The 22,090-nt window shown below is 41.1% G+C and overlaps 2 protein-coding genes across 4 annotated transcripts in view; one reads left to right on the forward strand and one right to left on the reverse strand.

The window, feature by feature from the left end:
* Positions 1–4,634, reverse strand: part of micu3a (mitochondrial calcium uptake family, member 3a) — a 33,154-nt gene extending 28,520 nt beyond the window's left edge. For all 3 annotated transcript variants that reach the window (XM_034686950.1, XM_034686949.1, XM_034686948.1), the window contains exon 1: positions 4,263–4,634. In XM_034686950.1, coding sequence (XP_034542841.1) covers positions 4,263–4,619 — 357 coding nt within the window. In that variant the 5' untranslated portion in view covers positions 4,620–4,634. The remainder of the gene's footprint in view (positions 1–4,262) is intronic.
* A 5,266-nt stretch (positions 4,635–9,900) lies between these two features.
* On the forward strand, positions 9,901–11,989 carry LOC117816246 (fibroblast growth factor 20-like). The gene is made up of 3 exons (XM_034688430.1): positions 9,901–10,383; positions 11,323–11,426; positions 11,547–11,989. Exons 1-3 carry the CDS (start codon positions 10,050–10,052, stop codon positions 11,790–11,792), a joined length of 684 nt encoding a protein of 227 aa, XP_034544321.1. The 5' UTR covers positions 9,901–10,049; the 3' UTR covers positions 11,793–11,989.
* Positions 11,990–22,090: the final 10,101 nt, after the last annotated feature.

The following is a 22,090-nucleotide window of genomic DNA, read 5'->3' on the forward strand; positions in this document are numbered from 1 at the left end:
CTCACCCTTCCTCCAGTCTTCCTCTGGTTACACTAACTCACAAACAGATGGCTGTTTTTTCTTCCCCCCTCTGGAGGTATCCTGCTCCAGCGTTGGGTGCATATCGGTCTTCTTATGGTCTCTCCTGCTTTAAATTGGCAGCAAATACTTTCCTCTGACCCGGTGCTCCAAAAGACAACTCTACGATCTATCCCTCCACATCTACAGCCAACGTTTACCTCACATCCCGGACAGGACTTTCAAAAACACGAGTCCTAGATCCTCTATAAACCAGGGGTGTTGCTTCGTTTTAGAGAACAGGTGTTATTTCAATGTCCCAGATACATATTTAATCAACATTGCATGCCATAATGAAGTTCTATCTTAAACACAAGCATCAGACCAGACTCGGCTGAGTCCTGATATCAGAAGAGTCTGACTTGGTGAATTGATCAAGGTTTCTACTGATCATAAAGCAGTTCAGCTATTGTTTGCATGATCACCTGCAAGATACCATACATCTGGTGTTGCTATTAAGGATAAGATAAGTGGGGGGTGGGGTGTCAGTGGTCAGCATGGTGCAGTCTGTTCAACAGTCTGATGGCGGTGGGCACAAAGGAGCGCCTGAAGCGTTCAGTCTTGCACCGTGGTGGAATGATGCGCTGACTGAACGAGCTCCCCATCAGCCACAGCTCATCATGGAGAGGGTGAGAGGGGTTGTCCAGGATGGCTCGCAGTTTGTCCATCAACCTACTCTCAGCCACTGACTCCAGACTGTCCAGTTCTAGGCCAACCACAGAGCGGGCCTTCTTAACCAGTTTGTTGAGCTTGCTGGCCTCACCCGTCTTGATACCTCCACCCCAGCACGCCACAGCAAAGAAGAGAGCACTGGCCACCACAGACTGATAGAAGGTCTTCAGGAGCCTGCTGCAGACACTGAAGGACCTGAGTCTCCTCAGGAAGAATAGTCTGCTCTGTCCCTTCCTGTAGATGGCATCAGTGTTGGTGGACCAGTCCAGTTTATTGTTTATTTTTTATTTATTATTTTTTTGATGCAGTTTCTAATGGGAAAATTCTTTGATATAAATAATATTTCTGAGTACTCTGATGTCTCTTGCTTGTGTTATCTGCTTAAGTTACTGATTTGTAAAGAAAAGTGGACGAAAAGACCCCCCTTCTCTTTTTCTCCGTCTTCTTCTTCATCAACGATTTTGCCCTCACAAACACAAATGCATCCATAAGTCGTATTCCAGTCAATCAAAGATGCATTCAGGGACTTTGTGAATGTTTTTTGCCTCTTAAAAGTCCCACTCATGTTTGCAGCCGTACAGCTCTGGTGTTCTTTGTCTCATCAGAATCATTTAAAGCTTCACTGAGACATGAGACCAGGGAGCTTGTTTGGCTAAAGGGAGTAGTGCCATAGCAAACACAGTTCCTCAAACATGTACATTTCCCTATAGATGGTTTCAAATTTCACAATGGGCGTGCAATACACAGAACATTTGCACTTCTCATTTGCATTCGACACCTTTCTTTAAGTCAGATATGTTCAAAATCATCTCAATATTTTGCACTAAAGCCCTCAAAATTTATTAAAACTTGTGATTTGATTGAAAAGGTTTAAAGTTCAAGTACAAAAAGCTTTTAGTATGAGGAGTGTGCACCAAATATTGGCTTACATGCAGGTGTGTTCATCTCTTTGTCCTGTGAGTCATTCTTACATCCATGTACGGTGGTACTTTAATTATATATTATCAATACACTTTATATCCTTCCCTCTCTCTCTCTTTTGTCTCGCTCTCTAAACCCAACCAGTCAGCAGATGGCTGCTCACCAACAAGTCCTTGACCTCAGCAGATTTAAGTGACTCTGCAATTTATATTGCAAAGTATATGGTCTAGACTTTCTCTAAACGATCTTCAAAAATACATCTGATGCCAGTAATTTAGCACTATGTAAATACAATCTACTCATGGATTGATTTATAAACTCATTTATGAACTGATACACTTTCCTAAAGTTTCTTCAGTCAGTAACTTCAGTGACTCTGCATCCCTTGAATCAATTTATCACGAGGCCCCTATAATGACTGATAAATGAGGAAAACCAAGCAAGGCTCTGTTCCTCTCTCCCAGGATGAGGTTCAACTGAAGCCAATTATCTTCCCGTTGGTCATCTCATATAGATTCAGCATTAACTGATCACTATATACTGCAGTAGGTTTGAATAAAGTTACTCAGGGCACCAACATATAGTAGCTCAGATGGCAGAACAGGTGCCACATGTACAGGAGCTGCAGTCCTCAGTCAGGATTTGGTGTTATTCCCCCTAAAATGTAATCTACATTAATGGACAAGTAGTGCCCTCTCAAGTCAAATACATACATTGTGCAATAAATAAGTGTTGTTTTTTTATTCAACATTAGCTTCACTTTCACAATCTGCAACATTACTCTCTGCCACAGCTCTGTTAAATGTTGTCCTGTTGTGTCTGTATGCTCTGCAAGTTTTTATTAAGACCTGCTTAACGCTGCTTAATGTGCCGATGCATGCTTCACTTCTGGAGTCATTTGCTTCTGTATATTCCTGAATGGATGCCTTTAATAATATCAGCCTGATGATGCTTCTTGTTTGCAACAAATAATTTTGGTTTTGTTCTTCTGCTTTTCTGCAAGTCTTGCATGCTTCACGTAATTTATGTCTGTGTCCACTTTCCCTAAGACTATCATTGTATCTCTTTGTGTCGTCCTTTAGTCATTTTTCAATTTTAATGTAAGGTATTTGTACTCTATTGTGTTTTCTTTTCTTCTTCTTTTCTTTTCTTTTTGTTTTTCTTATGTTCTATTCTCTACCTTTTTTGTTTAATTGTGTTCTTCTTAGGGAAACTAGCCTTTTGGCTAACTCTGGCATATTTAAAGAAATTGAATTAATGTGCATGGTCTTTGTAAAGGAAAAATAAATAAATTAAATACAGTTATGTATGAAAGAAAAAGTAATATTGCTTTAACAGAATCTATGTTAATACATATTATATTTTTAAAAATATTTGTTTGCAGAGTGTGTCATTTTAAATTTCATTTCAATCATTTTTGTATTTTGCTTACTGCAGGAGTAAAACTAAAAAAGCCCCCAAGAAACAGCCATTTATTTATTAATTAAGTGTTTTAAATTAGGTATTTTATCATAATGAGCGATTTTAATATTTCTTCACCACTGAAAACTCATTCACTGAAAAAGGATCACTTTAACATCCTTGTATATATCGCCTTCATTCCCAGCACTTTTGTACATAGCTAATTCAAATTCTGCGCTTTTGTACTTCTGTATTATCATTTTATTTTATTTTATTTTATCTTATTTTATTTTTATTTTAAACATATTTATATTTTATTTTATTCCTTCTTTCTATTATTTTTTGACTTTCTTACATACTGTGTATAAGAGCATACTGTAATAGCTGAATCCCCCCCATAGGTATAAATAGTTATCATTTTTAAGTGACCCCTAAATTAACACAGCCGTGCAATAACCAGTGGCCAATGCTAAATAAATAATTTATAGGGCTGGAAGCAGCATCATTTCCTCAGGGGTCAAGGGGCAACAAAGTAAATAAATAGGTGAATGCAAAAAAAAAAAAAATTTGGAAATGTATTTACATTATTTTAACTCAAATTTAGACACATTTTCTGTATTTTTTTTTTTTGTTTTACAAAAATGAATGAAATGTGCTATTTTAGATCACTCCCAGGGGACCCAAACCAAACTTTGGGAACCACTTCCTTCTAGGAACAAATAACTCTGAGGAAGTTCTGCACCTCCTTTATTATTTTCTTGTTTAGTAAGTTGTCACTCCAGCATCCTTGCCCCGCAGTGACAGCTGTGGGCAAACATCTGTCTGACTGTCATTTCAGCACCAGCGCGAGCGGAGAGCGCCTTTCCTGCATCTGCGCGCGCACCGCGTCCCGCAGCCAAGCCAAACAGTGAGGCACAGTTTCCACTGAGCGTGGATGAATGACACAGTTTACCCACCAGACAGGAAAACACTGAGACTGCCAGGCTGCAGAACAGAAACAGGCCTGACTCTGAGCTTCCATGGGAAGAAGAAGAGGTGAAAACAGTGCGCGGTGACCTTTCCTCCAGCTGTTTGTCGTTTAATCTGTTTCCACTGAGGCCCTTATGTCAACAAATAAAGACAACACCTTTTCCAGCCATCCTCCTGTAAAGTCTCTACGTGTCACTATTAAACCCTGCTGCAGCCTCACACAGCCTCACACAGCCTCCTACCTTCTCCTTCGCCTCCACGGTGGGGATGGAGGGTATCAGTCCAGTGATGATGCTCTGACTCCTCATCTTCCTCTTTCCTCTGCTCGTCATTTCGCTGTAGAAGTAAAGAGCCACAGCTCCTCCCGTCGCGACACACACACCTGCGGCTACACACCTCCGAGTCCTCCCTCCACGGACAGGCAGACCACCGACCAGCTCTGTTCTCCCTGCCGACCAGAGGTTCATCTTCCCGGCCAGCGCTGCCACTCTGCGGAAAGCGGCCATTGCTGCTGTTTTGGAGCTGCTGCTGGTGCTGCTGCTGCTGCTATGGTTATAACTTTGAGGGTAGCTCTGAACTCTCGCGGTTGTTGGTGTCATCGCGAGATGTGCTGCTGCTGACAGTCCCACAGACTGTGAAGAGGAGTTACTGGTTTACTTAAGACTGGTGAATGAGCTTCTGTGGAGGGTTTGTATCTACTTGTCACAGAAGCTCAAAATTGATGATTATAAAAACTATCAGAAGTTATTATTGTGCCTGGAGGGAGGAGACAGATGATGGGATTAACAGGACACAGAAACAGGCTTTTGAGATTCGTTACATGATGTTTAAGTTAAAGTTGATTTAAAGTTGACGTTCTGCACTGAGGTGCTTAACAAGATGAGTCAGGCTATACACAGCCAACATAAAGACAGACAGTATGCAGTTTTTGATATGCTTATTTTTACTTCTTTAATTTGAATTGCTAATAACTTTATAATAATTGCTATATATGCTCTTGTTTGCTTTGTACTGTTTTGCATTGTGTACTTTGCTGCTGTAACACTTAAATTCCCCCGTTGTGGGACAGATAAAGGAACATCTTATCTTATCTTATCTTATCTTATCTTATCTTATCTTAGAGTAAAAAAATACCAGATGAAAATAAAAACACATAAAAACAGATAAAACATTATTAAAAGCAATGGAATAAAAGTAGGTTTTTAGGTGTTTCTTAAAAGCCTTAACAGAGTTTGTCTGTCTGATGACCTCTGGCAGGTTATCCCAGAGCCGAGGAGCTGCTACAGAGAAAGCCCTGTCCCCAGCCTTTTTTGATGTATGACGAGGCAAGATCATGGAGGGATTTATATTTTTTAGAACTTCAAAATAAATTCTGAAATGAACCGGAAGCCAATGTAAGCATGGGGGTTATATGGTAACATTTTTTTTGACGTTGCGGCAGCATTTTGAACTTATTGGGAAATTGTTGTGTTGGAAATGCCGGAGTAGAGTGAATTACAGAAGTCCAGCCTGGATGATATTAGTGCATGAAGGACTGTTTCTAGGTCAGAGGGAAAGAGGAACTGCCGGATTTTGGATATGGTTCTGAGTTGAAAGAAGCTGGACCTGATAACTGAATTTACCTGTTGAAGTTTAAATCACTATCAAAGAGAAGCATTTCAGTTTTTTCCTCATTTAACTGTAGGAAGTTGTCAGCCAGCCAGTCCTCGACATCATAAATACAGTTCTGTAATCGGGTCACATTTTGAGAAGTGAGTGGGAGGTAGATCTAGGTATCATCAGCGTAACAGTGGAAGGAGCTATTTCGAGTCTGGATGATTCTTCCCAATGAGAGCTTGTAGAGACTGAAAAGGAGTGGGCCTAAAACTGAACCCTGGGGAACCCCACATGTGATATTTGCCGGTGTGGAATATCAGTTGCCATTGAAAACAGTGAATTGTCTATTTGAAATGTAGGAATGAAACCATTGAATGTGTGTTAAACATTTTTAAGAATGAGAAAGAGGATATTTTTCATCAGGAAACATGACCCACACATGTACAGGACAAGATTCGCTAAAAGATGGAGCATCCTGGTTTATCCACGGGGTGCCAAAGTCAACAACACAACAGTTCCTTTGCTGCTTTTGCTACTCACATGAACTGCTGTCAGTGAAGAATACACCAACTTAATCTTCTTACTTAATTAAATATAGAGATGTAGACATATATTTCTTACAACCTGTTATCAATCACCAGTAGTAAGAGCAGCATTATTCCCAAAACAACAAAAAGTAAAGACACTAGCAGTCAGAGATGAAGTCTTGTGTTTATTTTATGCTAAAATACAACTATTGTTATTATTTTACAATTTATTAGTCTACAATTTCAGACACAATATAAAATTTCATCTTCAAATAAGCATGAGTATTAAAGGGAAGAGCCATGTGAAACACTGCATGATAAACTTTTGAATTTGAAGTCTTCACCTTTGCTATGTCACATCAAGTCATGCTTCATTATGGAATAAACTTAAAAGATGTCTCATTTTACATGAGAGAAATTAAAAGTGACCAATGATACCAACATCTGTCAACCCCCATCAAAGGAGCCAATAGAGAGAAGATATCAAACAAATATCAAAGATGAACTCTTCATTTAAGTCTTCACATGTAGGACTAATGTTAACCTGATGGGGCTTTTCCTCTGACTTTGATGCTGAGAGTATAAAGGAGTGCAGCCTTATACGTGGGCCTGTCACCTGTTCACACATGAAACACAGCGGATCACTCTGACCTGTAAGCTCCGTTTAACCTGAAGTTGAAAACAGATCAAACGATGAATATCAAAACCTCTCGGGAGAAATTAACACTTTAAATGACTAATCAAAGCTTTAAAGCCTTAATGTGTTCTTTTGATTTTCCTCGTAATCCAACATTAATGTGACTGGTTTGATGATTGTTCTAACTTCTCAAATTGGTACTTATGGGGATCAATGTTATTGCAAAAATACAATAAAAATATGAAAACAAAGAATCACACATTGTTGAATTCTTCTGAATCTAACATTTAGTTTAACACCCCAGATATTTATATTGAAATATAACCTGCTCCAGGTGCTGGAGATGATTTTTTAACCTCAGAGCATGAAAGAAAGGAAGGTAAGATCTCATGCTTTCCTATGTTAGGGGTAATAACATTCAATTTTAATACAAGCCATTTTTGTAAGGGCTATCTTAGTCCGACTTTAAGGGACCCCGTGGAGTTTGCCTGACCTCTGTTTGGAGACCACTTGCATTAATAACCTTGAGGCTACTTATTCAGTTATTCCATTATCCAGGCATTCGATTAGGCTGTAATTTCTTTGTGTTTGTGTGTGTGTGTGTGTGTGTGTGTGTGTGTGTGTGTGTGTATGTGTGTGTGTGTGTGTGTGTGTGTGTGTGTGTGTGTGTGTGTGTGTGTGTGTGTGTGTGTGTGTGTGTGTCGGTGGGGGGGTTGGGGATATAACCCTTGGGGCTTTTATGACTGTTATGGTGGCTATAAGCTGTGCTTCTCTCTATAAACAACAGAGCATTAAACCAAGAGGAATAAAGCACACCATGTGACCATGGGAACTCTCTGCATGTCCACCTTGTACGCAGGCTTGAAAATGTGGCGTTGTAGTTCACATCGCCATTGTGGTCTGGTCGATATCCAATATATCAGGATCCGATCAGCCTGAGGGCGACTCCAATCGATCTTGTCCCCTTTAAGAATTTCTCCTTCCCTTTTTGTGGCGATAACAAACACTGATGAAGTGCGTAAAAGACTGAAGGAAGGAAACACGCCACGCACAGCCACAACCAGTGTGCGCGTAAAACCTCCTGAAGGTCTATTTCAACACACAAGCACAAAATGAGAATGTCCCACAATGCCTCTGTCCTCTTGTCATCCTGCAGAAATTGATATAAGTAGGTCCACGAAATGACGTGCAGCGACCACACACGCACACGCGCGCACACAAACACCTCTGCACCTTCAACTCATTTATCAACGCAGCTCCCAGGGGAGGGGGCAGCTGTGCGTGAGCGCAGGTCTGTATGGCTGCCAAAATCAATGCCATATAGGCTGGAACATGGCCCCACGTGCCACTGTTTAGAGAAATCCACCCTTCAATTTAACGCGTGAACTGCGGTTTGACTCTTCAGGTCCCGCAATGCAGATCTGGACAAATGACAAAGTGAGAATAAAAACACAGTCGGAATGTAAAAACGGCCTTTGTGCTCATTGTTGCATCATTTATTGACAGGCCGCAATTGACTTGTCAGCATTCATGCAGATGGCACAACCACTATAGGCCTGCTATGTGGTGCACTACACTGTTACCCCATGCAAAGATCAAAGGTGTATAAATATGGTCATCAAATCTGTATTTGCAATCAGCCCTACAAATGATAAATGGTACATTATGGTCAGTTGTTCGACACGTGATCAACGTTCAAAGTCAGGATCAATAAAAAGCTGTTTAAGCATGACAAACTCCGTCTATTTAAAACAGAATTAACAGCTACTTGAAGCCCTTTAAGAGTCAAGTGTCGGGTATTATAGGTGCTTGGAGTTCAAACAGGTATATTCCCTTCTTCTGGTTGTTATTACCTGATCCCCTTACAAGATCCCTCCGCTTTGAAGCATCTGCGTCTTTGATTCGTCTTCTAAGACCACAATTAAGGATATAGGCTGTGGGCTCCCTAAACTGTTCAAAGCATCGCGGAAAGATCAATGAAGGGATTGACAGTCAAGTGATGTCGTTTGCACAGGTGTGTGTGGGTGCATGTGTACGGCTGCGTGTGTGTGTGTGTGTGTGCGTGTGTTTGTGTGTGTGCGAGCGCAGTAAACGCGCGGCTGGGTTACATAAAACAGGGGCAATAAATCAACAGCAGAGTGCGAAAATTACGCAAATGGGGGCTTTCCTCTCTCTCTCTCTCTCTCTCTCTCTCTCTCTCTCTCTCTCTCTCTGTCTGTCTGTATCGCCGCACCCGAGTCATTTCGGGGTGGGGGCGTTAAGTGTACAATAGCAATATCACTTTCACGATGTTTGACATACACACACACACTCTCGCTTTCTTTATATGTCCAATTCACACAAACAAGTTGCTACTGAGTTACGCACTCCCCAACGAGTCTCACACACACGCTCACAGTTCAATTTGGAACCGGCCCCTGCCCAAGTGCCCACGGGCAATTTGACATTGCATGGGATTAAGTGAAGTCTTTGGGTTTCTGCAGAAAGAAGAAAAGTGAAATCAGTACTCAGGCCCTTTTTCTCATTTTGCAGTTTTTCATTTCTTCCTCCTGCACTGAAACTATACATCAAAGAGGAGGCACAGCATCATGAGCAGGGGGGATGAAGACGCACGTTCAAACGGGAACAAGGATGATTCATAAAGGAGGAAGATCCGGGCGCATTTGCATAAAAAGGCAACTTGGGGTGAATTTCCATGGGGGGGAATTATTGCGTTATATAAATGTGAAGTGCAGCGTAAAACCGGCCTCACTGCGCTATACGCATCTGCTCAGAGAGCTGAGAGCGGAAGGGTACCGCAGGAATAAAAGACTGGAGTGAATTGTGGGGGGGAGAGAGAGAGAGAGAGAGAGAGAGAGAGAGAGAGAGAGAGAGAGAGAGAGAGAGAGAGAGAGAGAGAGAGAGAGAGAGGGGGAGGAAAACCCTAAAGTACTCCGGAACGAAGGGGAGTATCCCGAGGTGAAGAGGAGAGAGAGGGAGCGTGCAGAGAGCAAGAGAGGAGGATAAATAGCAGCGAGAGGAGAGGAAAGGACAAGAGCTGCTGCACACATCGAGATACCGCGGGAGTTGCTCAGCTCTCAATTAAATCCATTTAATTAAGGGTGCTGGTGACTGCGCAAAAACGCGCACCAATTGGGCATTTTCTCAGCCCGCACGTTCAACTTTTCTATTCCTACTCTTCACGATTCGCACTGAGACATTCTGCTCATCACTTGGATCTCGATTTGGACCTCTCTAGCTCTGAACCGAATCTGGGTTTCTTCTCTGTAATGGGGGCAGCGGCGGAGGTTGGGAGCTTCGTCAACGGATTTCTGGACACCTTTGGTCCCGCTGGTGCCGCTCCAGCTCCCGTAGGCTCTCATTTCGTGCTCACCCCAGCTGGGGCCGTGGACTACAACTCAGTGAGCGGACTGATGATGGGGGGACAGGGGCAGCAGCAGGAGCACCTGGTGTCCGCAGAGAGGCTGTCCCGGAGCTTGGCGGACCTCAGCCATCTGAAAGGGATTCTGAGGCGGAGGCAGCTCTACTGCAGGACCGGCTTCCACCTGGAGATCCGTCCGGACGGCACTGTGCAGGGTACAAGGAAGGACCACAGCAGATTTGGTACGGACCCTATGGGAACAAACCAATTTTTTAAATTCTAAACCTTTTTCTAAGTTAGTAGGCACGAAGCAGTGTCCTTTGTGCTATTTCTGCAAAAGGGACAGGTTGTAGTTCTTTGTAGTGGCGGCACTGGAACAGAGAGAAAGGAGATTAAAAACAGAAGAAAGTCTTTTTTTATTCTCTCTATTCCTTGTTGTATATGATCTGTAGATTAAAGAATGATTTTAAAGGCAAACTATGAGAGCAAAGTGTACTTCACAGGGAGATTGCGGCACCCCTCCCACTCACAAGAGCACCCACTTTATAGAATCATGAAAAAACTAATAAAATCACACGACCATAACCATGCCACTTCACACATACAGGTTACTACTTAGCCCTATCAAGTCCCAATGACAGATACCTCCTGTGATCTCAGCAACCAACAGATTCCATCATGCATCCATATGCACAGATTTTATTTTAAATCAACTGTGCAAGAGAAAATTCTGCATTTATTTCACATTAGATTGGAGACTTTGCTTATCTCCAGGTATCTTGATGCACAGCTGCAGCACACAACAGATCAAAAGTAGACCTCTTAGGGGTTTCTTTAGGTCTGTTGCACCTCGGCTGCTGATTTATTCTCTTTAAGACTTGGACTGAACTTCAGGCCAAGAGCAGTCACAGTCTTTCTTGCCAGTCAGCCTCTTAGTTATTTAGTGTGCATGAGAGTTTGACATAATATTCAAACATCTTAAAACATTTTACCAATATTGACACAGCAGGAGTGAAACAAGCATAGCTGGGCTCTTATATTTAATACTTATCAATTGGTATTGGTTATCAGATGTGTTAATGAGGTCAAATGTGCATCTTTTCAATTGTTCATGGAAAAAAAGTGCTGCCAATTTCATTTTCCTAATATCCTAATGTTTGTGTGTGTGTGTGTGTGTGCAGGTATTTTGGAGTTCATCAGTCTGGCTGTGGGACTCGTCAGCATCAGAGGGGTGGACAGTGGTCTTTATCTCGCCATGAACACTAAGGGAGAGCTGTACGGATCGGTGAGTTCACATTGCGCCATGTACCACATCTCCACAAACTGAATGTGTCACATACGGCCAGCAGGTGGCACATGTCCCAACACTTGAGTCATTTTTCTCTCCTCTTCTTTCTGTCTGCAGGAGAAGCTGTCTGCAGAATGTGTATTTAGAGAGCAGTTTGAAGAGAACTGGTACAACACCTACTCATCCAACATCTACCGGCATGGAGAAAGAGGTGCATTTTACTTTGTCGCTCTGAACAAAGATGGTACATCCCGGGACGGGACGAGGTCAAGGAGACATCAGAGGTTCACTCACTTTCTACCGAGGCCTGTAGACCCTGAGAGAGTACCGGAGCTGTACAGAGACATACTGGGCCAGAGCTGAGACTCAAGGGACCAAAACATGGACTTGACCAAGCTGAAAAGCAACCCAAGTGCACGTGATCCCAACCCTTCTGTTGGAGTGGGACGATCTTGTAAGACTGGAAGAAAACAGGATCATAAAAAGTGCATCAAATCACTCCCCAACGCTGGCATTGAGGATGAAAAGAGACCCTCCCTGAAGCTGAGTAGGCGTGGAGTTTGACTAAACGGCACTAGGGATCTTCTGTGGAAGATGTGAAGGTCCCATGACAGACAGAGATGCTACCTTGCTCTGAATGTTGCCACTTCATAGGCCTGAGCAGAGGTTGTGGTGGCCAACAGATTTAATATGTGTTCCTCTGACTGATCCGACTACCTGCTGATTCAAGGTGCATGTAAGAGGACAAAAATGTAGGAACTGGGAGGTGAGATGAACAACAGGCTGCTGAGAGCTTTTTATCCCTACAGCTGCTGAGTCAATTCTACTGTTTCAGTTGGCCTTTCTTATATTATTATTTAAAACGGCTGCTGAGTAAATGATTTATGAAAGATGCATTATCATCTATAGAGTGGCTGCTTTTGCTAAAAGGCAGTTTTATGCACTGGAAGGCAGACATGTCTTTGTGGGGGGACAGGTTAGAGAGTCAGGGGAATCACCTTCATCACACTGGCTGACTGATTTCCTGTGAAACTGCTTCAAAGACAGACGCTGCTCAGAAAATATGTCCCTACAAGGCGCACGAGGAACCAGAGAAGAAGAACGGATGCAATGGAGTTTAATATAGACTTCTTCTTTGGTGGAATACTGCGTGTTCTATTGGAACTCTAGAGACTCATTCTTGAACCCCGTGAAGGAATTCTGGTGTTCGCCCGCCGGCGGACCGACGTACAAAGACACCTTTACACCTGTTGATGGATTTTATTCTTATTTATGAGTTTCTGTTTGCTAGGACATACACTATATTTATTTCATATATTTATTTATTTTGAGAGTATATTTTTACAGGTATGAGTTAAAATAAAAAACATCTAAAACAAACCGTAACAGTTTCATATTATTCTTTGTGTTGTTTTTACACTTCTACTACTGTTGTTATGCTATATTCAGCGTTTAACACTAATATTGATTTGGGCTGTCAAATTACTGCTTTTTTAATTGCAATTAATTTCAAGATAACTCACAATTAATTGCAAATTAAATGCACATTTTTCAATCTCTTCAATTAAATGTACCTTAAAGGGATATTTTTCAAGTATATTTAAGGCATGTTTGAGTTCATGTTAAGGAGTTACACAGATTGTAGTTCAATATATTCAATTTATTTTATATTTCTGTTGAAAAATATATTTCCAAAAAAAAGTAACATACAAGTTGGTTGCCAAAACGTTTATTTTTATTTTCTTGGCGTGACATTTGAACTCATCATAAAGGCGTTTCTTTACCTTCGCCTAATTGCCATTTCTCCGACCCGACCTTGAACACACCCTAATGCAAAGCTATGTCGCCTTGTTTAGTTAGCTTAGCCTCTGTCCTGCCGGTTTTAACACTGGCTTCAACACTGGACACCTATTTTGAGTTTTTTTGACTTGTTAGAAGTTTGGGTGAGATTCAAAGAGGAGGATGTGGATGACTTTCCCACAGGAGCAGAAGTTCACAGAGTTTCTGCATCAAAGGTATTGCATTGAGCCAAACTTTTAGACCTCTTCACACATTCAACCGTCCTTGTAAGCACCAGACCACTGCGCATTTAAATACATGTTACCTGGGAATTGAACTATATTCAGGAACTTTGTTGATACATGTTTGTGCATCATAAAAAACACGAGACTTGAAAGCAGTATAAGCTCAAACCTTATCCTTAGTAGACTGTTTCAATTTCTGTATTTATTCCTGCTCAAGGAGGTTAGTTTCTTCTTGCCTCCCACAATGTTTCTGCTGCACAGCTTTCTGATTTCCCACAGGACAGCAAAGGGGTCACAATCGCAGAATGCACATGCGCCCAAAAAAGTTGGATGTCTGAACTCAATATTAATACTTTAAAGGCCCTGTGAGGAGTTTTGAACTGGCTGAGAAACAGACTGAAAATGATACTGATGCCTCTTTATAACCTTCAATAGCGAACAAGTCCATCAGCGACAACACTGACACCTTCTCTGTTGTAATTTTTAATGCCTGAAACCGCCCTGGGGGGGTAGGTGCCAGACCAGATGATGGACATCTTGCTTCAGAAACAGCCTTTATTTGACTGTTTTCATGGAAAATAATCACATTGCCTGATAAAGTTGACTGTTGAACACAACAGGATGAGGCTTTTGTTGAAAACACTACTTTTGCATGTATAGGACAAGAGATAAGAGGTATCACTTTGTCCACAAGGGGGGCGCCAGGATTGATACAAAACAAAAGTTCCTCACAGCAGCTTTAAGTTTGACATAATGTCTAAATCTGACAAATGATGATCATTTCACTGGGTTACAACTGTTCAGGGACATTTCACATAATGTCAAGGTAAGAAACATAACTGATAACCCATTAGCTGCTGAAACAGAGCATTCAGCTAATGTCTAACATAGAGTGACCGTATTTCAAATTAACAAACACAGGTATCAATCAATCAATCTTTATTTATAAAGCGCCAAATCCCAACAAATGTTCTCCTCAGACTCTTTCCAAACAGAGCAGGTCTAGACCGTACTCTATGGCTGTTTCCAAAACTGCCTGCTACATACTACTTACTAATGAATTTAGTATGTAGTATGGCTGTTCTGTTCGAATTGCATTGCAGTACGCTGGGCCACACGTCACTAGGTTTCCAGTTTTGAAAGCGGAAGTCAACAACAGCAAAGCCAACAGAGGAACTGCTTCTTTAGCATCACTTATGATTTAAATAGTTGGGAAGTGGTTTCCCATTCAATAACCTTCACAGCACCTAAAAACGGATTTCCTCCTGTCAAAAAAGAAGGAAAAAGAAAAAGCGGAACGAGCACTGTGCATTGTGGGAAACAGTACGTGAGGAAGACTGGTCCAATGCATACTGTGAAATTTTCCCGAATCAGTAGACATCCAGGGAGTTTTGGCATAGTGCAGATTTTGCTCTTGTTCACATACTACATACTACATACTGAACTTTGGCCAAATCAGTACGTACTGCTAGTATAGTAGGCGGTTTCGGAAACAGCCTATGTTCTATTATTAACAAAGACTCAACATCAGAGAAAGAACCTGTGTGTGATCTTTGACTCACACCTCAGTTTTGAGCCACACATCAGAGAAATAACAAAAAAGGCTTTCTATCACCTAAAAAAACATTTCCAAAGTGCGTCAGTTTCTCTCTCAAGCCAATGCAGAGACACTAGTTCATGCTTTTATAACCTGTAGAATTAATTATTGTAATGCTCTTCTTTCTGGTCTTCCCAAAAAGAACATGTCTCAGCTTCAGCTGCTCCAAAACTCAGCTGCTAGAATGCTGACAAAGGCCAGAAAGAGGGCCCACATCACACCAATTTTAAAGTCTCTGCATTGGCTTCCAGTATCTTTTAGATTTTAAGATAATTTATTGGTTTTTAAATCTCTTTATGGTCTTGGACATTCTTATTTATCAGATTTGCTTTTATCATATGAGCCAGTGAGAGCCCTCAGGTCTTCAGGTAGAGGACTTTTAATTGTACCAAACGTAAGAACTAAGACCCACGGTGAGGCAGCCTTTTATTATCACGGCCCACGCCTGTGGAACACCCTGCCTGAGGATCTGAGGGCTGCACAGAGCATAAACATTTTTAAAGTCAAACTCAAGACCAACCTTTTTAGTCTTGCTTTTAACTAAGTTTTATTCTTAATAGTTCTATTCATTTATTTATTTATTTATTTATTATCTATTTCAAATGTAATCACTTTTATTCTACTTTATTTATTTATGTACTTAGTTATTTATTTTAAGTCTCACATCTTATTTTCTTTTAATGGTTTAACATTTTAGTCTTTTATTATCTTAGAAATGTATTTTACTTTGGTGATTTTAATTTCCTGTTTTGAGTTTTAAGATCTTATTTTACCTCTAGTGTTTCCTCATTAAGATATCATGAGAGCATTTACTCAGTTCGTTCAGCAACTTCTTTTTATTTATTTATTTATTTTTATTGTTTTTATTACTTTTGTTGCATATTGTGTTGTTAACCTTAAGATTGTGTGGTGGGGCTGGGGGGTGGGATCTTTTTCTTAATTTACTCTATTTTAAGTTGTTTTTATGTTCAGCACTTTGTGTTACAATGTCATTGTATGAAAAGCACTTTATAAATAAAGTCTGATTGATTGATTGATTGATTGATCAAGACAGGATCAGATCCAGTCCCATCTCACAGACAGGACTCAGTCTGATCTCATCTTAATCCACCATGAGCAGAGCACTTTGCAGCATTTAGCAAGTTACAGTGGCAAGGACAAACTTCCTTTAACAGGCAGAAATCTCCAGCAGGACCAGACTCATGTTAGACACACATCTGCCTGGTGATTATGAGCTTAATATGGTACAACTGGATTTTCATCAGTGCACATTTCAACACCACTAAAAGTGCCCGAGTAGATCAAAATGCATGTCAATGTAAAAACTGTTATACCTGTGATTATGATAGATCAAAGTCGAGCAATGACTTGTACCTGAATGATGGGTTATTGTAGCTTTCAGCAATCTGTATAATTAGTTTGGCACCATCCAGAGGAAGTGGTCAGATCCATGAATATTTGACCTTACATTAAAGACTTGTTGGCATTCTAATCATAACAGAATATTATAAAAAAGTTCACTTTTTGTATGAAAGCATGTGTCAAACATAACCGAGCAGATAGAGAGACATCAGGACAGCCAGAAGAAGAAAAAGGTGACTAATGGTTGTTAGTGAGGCTCGGCTAAATGTGATGGACAGAGTGATGGGAGTAATGGGAGAGGAGGAGAAAAATAACATGAAGTCATCCATGTAAGGAGACAGCACACTCGTCCTCTGACAGACGCTGCAATTAGACAAGTGACTGGCAGGCTGAGTGCACCGCAATGCTCTTTTATCACTTTCTTCATCATCCCTTTATCTCTCTCTTCATCCGCCCGTCTTTGGTGAGTCATTCATGCTCTTATGACACCTGAGACTGCATTGACCAGATGCCACCAGGAGAAAAAAAGAGAGCCGTGCTGAGGGAAAGATATGCAGTAAGGCGGAGACAGACAGGTATGAGTGAGACTGTCCGGTCGGATAATCGTTTTTAGGGTTTTGCAATAAAACAAATCAGATCACAGAGACGTGTCTGTGGATTCAGTTTCCAATTTCATCCTTTAACTTAAAAACAGGAGAGGAAAACAATCTCCCTTCAAGGTTCATTTCAGCTCCAATTACATTACCTTCTCCAACAGTTGTCCTGGAATTACTGGCATTTACATTTTTATTTCGAGGACACCTTGAGAACCATTTGCTGATGCTGGACGTTTCTGTGACGCCTTGTTGCCTTGTTAGTCTTTTAAATCACTTTGACACACCTTAGACCAGGCATGTCCAAAGTACGGCCCGGGGGCCAATTGCGGCCCAAGGTCCATTTATTTATGGCCCCAAGCTTCCATCTTAAATTGTGTTATTTATAGCAAAGAAATTAATCACAGTTTCTTTCAAGCGCACACACAAAACTAAAGTCAATCCAGAAACGTCTCAGAAAGCTTCATATGGACTACCTGTCTAAAGCCAAAGCTCTGGGAATTCTGCAAGATGGCAATAAAGAAGAATCACAAGAACTCTTAAAGTTGACAGGTTTTCAAATTAATGTTTTTATCATGATGTGAAAATGTTCTTTATGAACACTAAAAGTTCAGAAGACACAAAAGAGGACACAAGACAAGATCAAAATTAGGGAAATTGTACAGAAAAGGCTAAATTTGGTGAATAAAAAATGTTCAGAACAACTAAAATGTTGCCTGCTGGTCAGAAAAATCTTAAAAACAACATGAAAAAGAAGTGATGAAATCCAGATCGTGATTCTGCCATAGGAAAATAATGATACAATATTTTTCCCACATTGCCCGACCCTAATGAAAAACATTTTCCTCCAGAAGAAGATAACATTTGCTCATGTTTACCTGGGTTGTGGAGAACTGAGGACTTCCTAGTTACTGATTTATTGAGAATATTTTTTTAATGATTGTTATTAAATAAATATTTCACATGTAACTTTTAGGATTCCAAAGTCTCTGTAGGAGCCACTGGCCCTGAGGTATTCTGACAACATCATATGTGGCCCTCTTTGAAAAAAGTTTGGACACCCCTGCCTTAGACCCTTTTTGCATGCGACTATAATTATCTTGAGACTTTGTGTGGTGATGGAGTTTAGCCCTTTGTAATGTGTAGTAACCTTTATTCTACTAAGCAAAGGTTAACTGTGACCATATTTGGGTGTTAATAGGCGCTAATAGTTAAGACAGATCTTACGTCTGTGGTGCAACCAAACAATGACGCAACTTAAGATACAAACTAACTAGTTTTAACCAAGCGGCAACCTCTGGTCTGAAAATATGAGTCCAATGCGAAAGTTCTAAAAACTGCAGTTCATCGAAGATCTGCTTGAGGCTGGCTGCAGAAACACCAGAAACCACATACACACCAATTCAAAGAAGATGATCTTTACAGCAGAAATAAACATGTTTACAGCCTGGTTCAAAAAACAAGTGTAGTCTGGATAGCTCATTTCTCGATCGGCACACACTGTACGGGAGTGAATTTTTTTCTAACACAGCAATTTCGAAGATATTGAGATTACTAGTCTTCCAATGAGAGGCACAGCTGACTTGATTGACAGGCAGGAACACTGTAGCTGTTGGCTAGGAGGCTCAAAGCCCGCCTCTTTACGCCACAATCGCTCGACAGCAGCAATATGGCCGCCGCCGATGATTGGCCTCAAAACAGCGCTTCAGAAGTAGATGGGGGACGTCACGGATACTACGTCTATTATTCAGTCCCTCCAGGATTTCGCGGGATTTTTTTGTGATTGTTGCGGCCCCAAAAAGCCTGAATTTGCGACAGCTTTTTGAAAAAATTGCGGTGAAAGTTGCGATTGTTTTTTTTTTGCTTTTTTCCCCCAATAACATCTCAGGGGTCAGTAAATACACTAAACTATAGTTGTTTTTAGAAAACATTCTTGATGTGGCCACTGACTGTATTTTGATTCTCTTGATTCACAGAAAAATGCCATGAAAGGACTGTATTGCACATTTACGACGGTCCCTGAATGCACCTTGCAGCGACTGATGCACAGTCAGTTCACGGAATCTGCATCTTTGATGACAAGGAGTTGATCAAAACTTACTGAATGTGTCTGATGTATCACCAAACTGGATTAAATCAAGCTGTAGACGCAGAGCTTTTTACGGTAACCACGGCAACAACGTCAAACATCAAATAGTAAACAGACGTCCCCCGGTTGTGTCTTTGTCACTAACACACACCGGGGGTAAAAATCATCAATGAAGATGAGACAGATGCATGGAGGTGAGGAGAGCTGGTTCATAAAGCACACCTGCTGCAGGTAGAGACCAAGCTAACACTGAGCCCCTCAATCTATAAATAACAACGTTGTCATGGTCACTTGTCCTGCCTGCTGTCCCCTCTCTCTTCACCCGTTCTCTGTGTGTGTTTTGTTGTTGTAAAGTGCCGATCAAGTGAGGACTTATGTTTATGTTCCAAGGAAGTCAAATTGATGACAAAACCAATGACGTACAGGGGCTGAGATTGAGGTAATTGGTCAAATTTGCGGGAAAGTTGCGCTGATTGTAAAAAATTGCAAGGCCGCGAAAAAATCGCGCTGATTGGTTGAATTTGCGTTGATAGTTGCGATCGCGAAATCGCAACTTCCTGGAGGGACTGATTATTTATACAGTCTATGGTCCAAACTTGAGTCTGAAAATAGGAGAGCAGGTTATTCTTTTAATTTTTCTTAGTTTTGACTTGCTTAATTAATGTTTATGTGAGGTTGAAGCACTTCAAGTTTGCTTGACTTTCTTGAATTGCCAAAAAGGATGAGTTCTTGAGTTCTGCAATATTCAATCAATCAATCAAGCTTTATTTATAGAGCACCTTTCATGCAAATCAAATGCAACCCAAAGTGCTTTACAGCGATTGAAAAACAAGAAGGAAGCAGAAATGAAACAATGGCAAGATATATTAGGGGAAGATAATAATAATGATAATAATTAAAATAATAAGAATACAAATTAAAAATAAGAACAACATAAAATACAATAGAGACCAATGCACACCAAAAATAAAATAAAATGTGTAATTAAAATAAGTTAAAGAATCAAAATTAAGAATAAAAATAGATTTAAAAAGGTAAGGATAAGAGTTGAAAAATATTGCTGCCGCCGACGATTGGCCTCAAAACAGCGCTTCAGAAACAGATGGGTGATGTCACGGAGACTACGTCCATATTTTATACAATCTATGTTTTCAACATATGGTTTAGTGACTTTACACCCTAACTCAGGACACAACTTATGTTCTTGTGTTAGTTTGAGGCAGACACTCACAGATGGTTCAGTGACTCTTGTGTTCGTGTTTGTTACATTTTCTCAAACTGAGCTCATAACAAACACTTACACATAAATCAGCACAATAAGAACTCACTATGAACTAAGATGTGTATTTTAATGTTCTAGGTTTACCCATGTTGCAGAAGGCGGTCTACATGACCTATATAAGCCACCAGGGGAGCTCTAGAAGTCACAGCTTCACTTTAGGGGAGCGGTGGTGCCGTCCATGTTTTTATACAGTCTAAGAACCGTACACACAGAACAGCCTGTCTGTCTTCACACTTCAACATCTGGTCAGTGTTTTCCTGACTCTGGGGAAACACCCGTTCAGTCTGATTTGTCTTGAATTGTTTTATGTCCCCAGCTGCCTTCACATCAAGGAGATGTTGCCATATACAGGTCGCTGCCAGCATACAGGCTCATCTGCTCGGCAACATGTTTCAGATAAGATTACAGAGCGCTGCGCTTCACATCTGGCTGGATTGAGCGTGGTTACATTGTGTCTAGTTAGGGCACGGTTCAATGTGTGTGTGTGTGTGTGATCCAAAGATAGGGCGCACAATGTAGGATGAGAAGGGAGGAACATCAGACGGACACGGCCTGAGTACCAGCATACGTTCGCTGACTGAGGGTGTGTGTGAGACTCAGAGAGAGAGAGATCTAAAAACGAGGCAGCAGAGAGAGAGAGAGAGAGAGAGAGAGAGAGAGAGAGAGTGTGAGGTAGGACTTAAAGTTTGTAAGACACAGGTGGGTTTCTGAGAAGAAGAAATTCGTATGTGGGTTGTGAGTGTTGCCGTCCTGTCAGGTTACAAACTGCCTTTGAAGTGTGTGTGTGTTTGCAGGGAGGGGAGGCTTGTTTATGTGAGTCAAAGTGACTGCGTAGATTCATGTCAGCACAACTTGTGTGTATGTGTGTGTGTGCGTGTGTGTGATCTGTAAATCTGTGTGAAGGTGAGCCAGGGGTTCTCCTGACTAGAGGGCTGTCTGACTGATGTGTGAAGACTCGTGTGTACATATATGTGTGTGTGTGTTTGTGTGTGTAGGGCCCTGCCTCCACCCCCCATCTCTTCCCTCTCTGTCTGTCTTTTGTGGGGTTTTCCATCAGCTGGTTAGATCTCTCCTGTAGGATACAGCAGGTAATGGTCCATGCAGAAACAACAAATCAATCATTTTTTGTTTGTTTTGCACCAATTCAAATCAAATGCTACCTCAAGACAAAAACAGCAGGTCCAAACCGTACCCTTTGTGATTTTATTCTGACATACCCAACATTAATCCACCATGAGCAAAGCTTTTGGCAAGACAGAACCTCTTGTAACAAGCAGAAACCTCAAGCAGAGCCAAACTCGTGATGAACAGCCGTCTACCTGGACTGTGTGGGATTTGAAGAGATAGAGAACAACAACAACTTCATCACAGATTTATGGCTACAATGCCTGAAATCATGGTAGAAGTATGTGAGGTATAAGCAGGAACAATGTATGATAATCTACAGATCAGTTTAATATTGATATTCAATCACCATGTCGTCAAAACGGAGAAGACGGATCATGTTAGTTGAAGCAGGGACTGAGTGGTGCATGAAAGTGACATGCAGAGGTTTGATATAAAAGCATACAGATAGAGAGACAGAGGGACAGAAACAGGAGCTTGGTACGTCAGTCTAAGCCTATAGTAGCACAATAATGGGTTGCTCTAAGCCTGAGCCAGCTGTGACTTTAAGCTTTACCATAAAGGAAAGTTTTAAGTCTACTCTTTAATG

The sequence above is a fragment of the Notolabrus celidotus genome, chromosome 7 (assembly GCF_009762535.1).
Source record: "Notolabrus celidotus isolate fNotCel1 chromosome 7, fNotCel1.pri, whole genome shotgun sequence".
NCBI lineage: Eukaryota > Metazoa > Chordata > Actinopteri > Labriformes > Labridae > Notolabrus > Notolabrus celidotus.